Below are 6,774 nucleotides of genomic sequence, written 5' to 3'. Positions count from 1 at the left end.
CCCCATCAGCCCTGCCCTGAGTGTGACAGGGGGGAGTGTCCCAACCCCCTGATCAGCCCTGCTCTGTGGGTGACAGGGGGCGGTGCCCCAACTCCCATATCAGCCCTACTCTGTGCGTGATGGGGGTGGCGCCGCAACCATCCTATCGTCCTGCCATGAGTGTGACAGGGGGTGGCGCCCCAACCCCCCAATCGGCCCTAACCTGAGCGTGACTGGAGGTGGCATCACAACCTCCCGATTTGCCCTACTCTGTGCATGACAGGAGGCAGCGCCCCAACTCCCCAGTCAGCCCTGCTCTGAGACCGACCAGGGGCTGCACCTAGGGATTGGGCCTGCCCTCTGCCACCAGGAGCGGGCCTAAGCCAGCAGGTCGTTACCTCCTGAGGGGTCCCAGACTGTAAGAGTGCACAAGTGGAGCTGAGGGACACCCCCCCCCCCACTTTTTGTGCACCGGACCTCTAGTATATATATATAAAAGTGTCCATCTGTCTGCTGAGAAACAATCATGTTCATTCGCATATGAACACACACACACGCACATTATTTATGAAATAATATATCTAAGTTGAGATCCTAAGTTATTTCTGAAGAAATATATCTAAGTTGAGACAAAGATCAGAAGTTAGTCAATAGACAACAGAAAGCACCAGGGAGCAGACAATCAACGCAGGAGCTGCCATGATGTCCACTGGTCATTTAGAAATAAATGGCACCACAGACCTGGCACTGACAAATCAACACTTGGCTTCCCCCAAGTGGGACACAGGCCCCGACACCACCCCGGAGCGACACCCCACCAAATCTCAGCCAATGCTGCCAAGACCCCATGGCCCATAGCCCAGCCCAGCCTGGAAATAATCGTGGTGGGCTCCAAATAATGATGTCAAGTAGCAACACCCGGCTTCCTTTCCCTAGCGACTAGCCTCCTTGGAGTTTCTTCAGCCCAGGAACATGGCTTGCTTTATAGCCAGGTGCAAACATTTTATACTTTAACCAAATGTCTGTGAAGCATTTTCCCATGCCTCATCTCATTTGATCTTCACAGAAGTCCTGGAGTAGGTAGATAGGAGACTTGGTAGACACCACTTTTCTTTTCATTAGCCAGAAAACGGAGATTAAGGAAGTTTAGAAACTCGACCTGACTGAAAAGAAGAAATGGTGGAACTTGAAAACGACTTCAGGTTTTCTCACTGCGCAGAATATAGTCAAACACTGCTACAGTTAAATATTTTACCCTTTGTTCTCCCTGTATGATCTACAATAAGAATCTGCTTCGTGTTGATATTTACTACTGTGTTGGTGACAATTACCTGAAAGAAATTTGGGGTGCTTCGCTGGGCTGGAAAAAGTTTAGCTACATCAGAAAGCAGGTCTAATTAAGCAAGTTTATTCTATGTATATATATATATATATGAAAGGCTAGGTTGACTTGCGCATACACAATACATATAAAGCTTTTCCTGGCGCCAATCGCACACATGTGTTTCGATCTGTCATTGTCGATCATGAATTTGGTTGACACTATTATATTATAGAGAAAGGGCAAACAGTGATAATGAAATATTTCTTCTAATTAATTTCCTTTCAATGTGCATGAATCCATGCACCAGGACACTAGTCCTATCTAATAAAAGAGAAACATGGTAATTAGCGTACAACTGCTACCCTTCCCATTGGCTAATCAGGGCAATATACAAATTAACTGCCAGCCAAGATGGCGGCCGGCAGCCAGGCAGCTTGAAACTAACATGAGGTTTGCTTGCTTCAGTGATGGAGGATCCAACGTTCCCCACTGCTGGCCTCTGAGCTGCAACTCTAAGCAACTATGTAACAAATATAGAAGCTAAACAAAACCCCAGAAACCTGCTTTAGTCCACTGGGCTTCAGCCAGCAGGATCGCAAAATTGTAAGCAAAGGCCAGAAACCTACTTTCAGCAGCAGAGGCCTAAGAGCTGGAGCCAAGCCTCAAAGCTAAAGCTGGCCGAGAATAAAAAAAAAGAAAAAAAGGAGCGGTTGGGAGCTTCAGTCACCCCCAGCCTAAAAACAGTCCTCAGCCCCTCACCCAGACTGGCCAGGCACCCCAGTGGGGACTCCCACCCTGAAGAATGTGTGACCAGCTGCAAACAGCCATCATCCCCTCCCCCAGGCTGGCCAGGCACCCCAGTGGAGACCCCCACCCTGATCCAGGACACCCTTCAGGGCAAACCAGCCAGCACCCACCCGTGCACCAGGCCTCTACCCTATATAGTAAAAGGGTAATATGCCTCCCAGCACCAGGATCAGCGTGACAGGGGGCAGCGCCCAAACCCCCTTATCGCCCTGCGGCTCTGTGTGTGACGGGCCGGGGCTGCAACCTCCCTATCCACCCTGTTCTGTTTGTGACAGGGGAAGGCGCCCCAACCCCAATCGGCCCTGCTCTGTGGGTGATAGAGGGCGGGGCCCCAACCCCCTGATGTGCCCTGCTCTGTGCCTGACAGGGGGCAGGGCCCCAACCCCGAGTGGCCCTGCTCTGTGCGTGACAGGGTACTGAGCCCTAACCTCCCTGATGGGCCCTGCTCTGTGAATGACAGGGGGCAGTGCCCCAACCCCTTGATTGGCCCTACTCTGTGAGTGACAGGGGGTGGCACCGCAACCTCCCCATCGACCCTGCCTTAAGTGTGACAGGGGAGAGTGCCCCAACCCCCCAATCAGCCCTACCCCGAGCATGACTGAGGGTGGCATCACAACCTCCTGATCGCCCTGCTCTGTGCATGACAGGGGGCAGCGCCCCAACTCCCCAATTGGCCCTGCTCTGAGCCTGACCAGGGGCTGCATCTAGGGATTGGGCCTGCCCTCTGCCACCCAGGAGCAGGCCTAAGCCAGCAGGTCGTTATCTCCCGAGGGGTCCCACACTGCGAGAGGGCACAGGCCAGGCTGAGGGACTCCCCTTCCCCCCTCGAGTGCACAAATTTTTGTGCACCGGGCCTCTAGTATTAGTATAAAAGGAGAAACATAGATTGCTTGAAGAGGTATTTGAAATAAAATCAATAAAACTTGGTAATAGACAACTGGGAAATAAGGAAAAAGAAGGTTTTAGGGTGATTCCCAGATCTCTAACATAAATTATTGAACACTTAGGGTATCTATTGAGATGAGAAACACTGAAGGAGGAGCCAGTTTTTCTTGGACTATCAAGGTTCAGTTTTTAGACATATCAGGTTTCTCTTCTATCTTAAGTGACCCCTCTTTTAAGATTCTTCTTCATTTAATTCCAGAGGGTTTCTTCCATTTGAACTACTTAAGGAGTAGCATTTGTACAGGAAGAGGGAGGTAGAAGAATAGAACAGAAAAATATTTCTAAATCCTTAGAAGTAGCTCCCTTTTTTTCCAAATGGTACAAAATAACCCCAAAATTCTCATATGATACTATAGTCCATTGTTATTTTATTTATACCTACATTAAAACACTTAGAGTTATTTTGTAGTAAATATCACTAAAGCACTTGAAAACAAACGTAGAAACTCAAAATAAGACAATTTTAAATTTAATAAGCAAGTTTCTGTTGAAATTATCAAAAGTATTCTTGAATACTTAAATAACTGAGAGCAACTGCCTTAAAATGTCACTTTAATTACCTTTCATCATTATATTTTCAAAATTCAGAACATAATTTTACTATGTATCACTATATCATTATTTTATTTAAAAAAAATTTGAAAATGTATATTATTTATTTTACTTACCTCTAACAGAAAATCCCCTAGATACTGAATTGGATAAAATGGACCCTTAAAGTTATCTTTTTCTTGCTCAGCCTTGATTCTTGCATTACTGGCAATTACATGAGTTATTCCAGTTGGTGAACTTTTTGGTAAAATAACATTTGCTTTTCCAGCCTCCAAAACTCTAAATAAAAATGTAAACAGTTTAGAAAGTATTTTTTAAATAAATATATTCAGTCAAATTATCTAAATCAATAACTTCCTTAGAGTAGCAGTGCAATTTCTGAAAGGAGTTATATTCTTTTGGGATATATGAGTGCCATGAAGGATAATTATTGCAATGATTATAAGTTGCTCAAGCAAATGTATAAGAAATTGGGCTATTCATTCTACTTATCAATTTCTTGATATGGGAGAAATTAAAAGCCAAGAATATTAAATTCACTTCTTAAAGAAAAGTTACCTTAATAAGCCAAAGAAATAAAGAAAGAAGTCTAAGGAACTAGCTACTTCAGAAGGCAACATACCTCCAAGGAAATCTATCTGAACCATACACACACACACACACACACACACACACACACACAAATGGAACTAGTTGCCAACCTTCTTCTAATAATTAGGCTTTGAAAAAGGTAAACATTAAATCTATAGTAAGAAATACCTTACATTTAGATTCAGAAGACACACATACAGACATACATGTCCCCAAATCAAGAAAGTTCTGATTCTGGTTAAGAATTTAGAAAGCTACAAGAGAACACTGCTACCACCTAACAATGAGAAAAAGCCAAATAAGCTACAAAAATTATAATTTTTCCTGAACCTGTGTGAGAACTAAGGTAACAAGCCAATCAAGAAACTAAATTTCCATAGATTAATAAGCAGGTTTGTGAAGAGACTGGACACCCGAACTATTTCACTTTGCCAGAGTGCAGGAGAGAAGTTATTAACATAAAAACTGGTAAGAATCAAGAAATTTTTAAAAATTTAAGGCCAAGTGAAGGTAGCATGGCAGTTTAGTATAACTAGGAGTCCCTGGCCCTCTTACTTGCAAACCTCTTTGCCACAGACATCCATTAAGTATTCGTGGAAGAGTGTTGGAGCAGGTAACAAAGGAAGCCCCTATTGGTAGCACAGATAGGCCATCTGGGTCTGACTGCCACCAAGTAATAGATATAAAACCAGATCCACTTCCCTGGATCCTTCTCTCATATAAGCAAAAGCCTTAAGCTATTTGGGTAAGGTAAGAAAGTTTCTATCTTCAGAATTCAGGAAAGGTGCACTGCTTGTGTTGGAAGAGGAAATAAAACCCACCTGCCTCTGTGGAGGGATAGGAAAACCTGCTGTGCAGCCCCAAAACAGATTCACTGTTTCTGTTTGAGGGATAGAAGCAAAAGCCATCTGTCCTTGGAAGAGGGGCAGGAAAGCCACTAGGGTTTAGGATCCTGCACCAATACAAACTAGAGATCTAATACTGGGTAATGGTTAAAATTTCTTTCTTGCCAAAGGCCCTGCCCATAGGTAGCAGGCAAGAATATGGCTACCTGGGGGACCGAGACACAAACACTGAGAAAGTACCAACAAAGAACTAAGAACACAAAGAATGCTTAAGAATAGAGCTATCCAGCAGAACTGACAATGCACACTTCCTTAACCCCACCCATAAATGAGCAACAAAGCCGGAGACAAACAGTATGGAGAGTCCTTTCAGGGGTCCTTTTAAGAGTTCGTTCAGTAATACAGGCACTACCAAAAGCTCAGAGTGAAGAAAACTAATTAAAATCTTTCTAGAACCCCAGGCTCCACACTAAGCCCAAAGAAACTGTAGCCCATTGCAGCAGTAAATTGAAATAATGCATTGAGGGTGACTATAGCATTAACAAAACCCCAAAACAAGCTCAACCACCCCTAACCAACTCGATCACCCCTACTGTCTTATAGAAGAGGTAGAATATGTTTTTGGATATAAATATTATTTACCTCTTTTGTATGTGATGTCTATGCATACAATAGAAAAATACAAGACATACACGAAAAGCAAGGGGGAAATTACTGTCAAGAGATAAAGGAATAAATAGCAGAAAGATGATCCAGATGTTAAAATTGTCAGAAAGTGACTTTAAAATAACTTTGGCTGACATGGTAAAGGATATAGGAAAAAGGTGAACAATCTACATGAAGAGATAGGGAATTTAGGAGAATATTTAAAAAATGGTAGAAATGAAAGATACTATATCGAACAGACAATCCAACCTCAGAGGGAAGGTGGGGGTGGGGGTGCGGCGGGGGAAAAGGGGAAAGGGCGTGAGAGATCAACCAAAGGACTTGTATACATGCATATAAGCAGAACCCATGGACATAAACACCAAGAGGGTGAGGGCATGGGAACGACTGGGAGGGGTCAATGGGGGAAAAAGGAGACATATGTAATACTTTAAACAATAAAGAATTTTTTTAAAAGATACTATATCAAAGAAGAAGGCCTAATAACAGACTGCCCATAACTGAGGAAGGAATATCTGAACTTGATGATAGGGCAACCGAAATTATATAACTGAAACACAAAAATTAAAAAAACAAACAAACAAAAAAAAAAACAGAACAAAGCATGCAAAAAATGTGGGACAGAACCACTTGGTCCAAAATATAGAGATAGCACTCCAGAAGGAAAAGAACACAATAGAGTAAATATTTAAAAGATAATTGCCAAGAATTTTCCATAATTAATATGACACACTAAAAAAAACAAAAACCTGAATGTGTTCAGGAAGCTCAGAGAACCCCAAGCAAATAACAAACACAGATAACAAATAACAAATACACACATACACACACACACACACACACACACACACATACATACACCTGGACACGTAATCAAACCATTAAAGAGCAAAGGTCATATTGTTTTTTAAATTTTAATTTCCAATTGTTCATTACTAGCATATAAAAACACACTTTTTATATAGTGAATTATCCTGTGACCTTGATAAATTCACTAATACAATAACTTTTTTCGATAAATTATGTAGTATATGGCCATGACTTTCAGGATAAAAGCAATTATTT

General features: G+C 42.6%; 1 protein-coding gene across 3 annotated transcripts in view; it reads right to left on the bottom strand.

Moving 5' to 3' along the window:
- The window catches only part of SLF1 (SMC5-SMC6 complex localization factor 1), a 65,085-nt gene that overhangs the window by 44,480 nt on the left and 13,831 nt on the right, over positions 1-6,774 (bottom strand). For all 3 annotated transcript variants that reach the window (XM_006775531.2, XM_015571669.1, XM_015571670.1), the window contains exon 5: positions 3,724-3,886. In XM_006775531.2, the coding sequence (XP_006775594.1) occupies positions 3,724-3,886 (163 nt within the window). The remainder of the gene's footprint in view (positions 1-3,723; positions 3,887-6,774) is intronic.

Source organism: Myotis davidii, unplaced genomic scaffold (assembly GCF_000327345.1).
Source record: "Myotis davidii unplaced genomic scaffold, ASM32734v1 scaffold44, whole genome shotgun sequence".
In the NCBI taxonomy this organism is placed as follows: domain Eukaryota; kingdom Metazoa; phylum Chordata; class Mammalia; order Chiroptera; family Vespertilionidae; genus Myotis; species Myotis davidii.
This window is presented reverse-complemented; position numbering and strand designations above follow the sequence as displayed.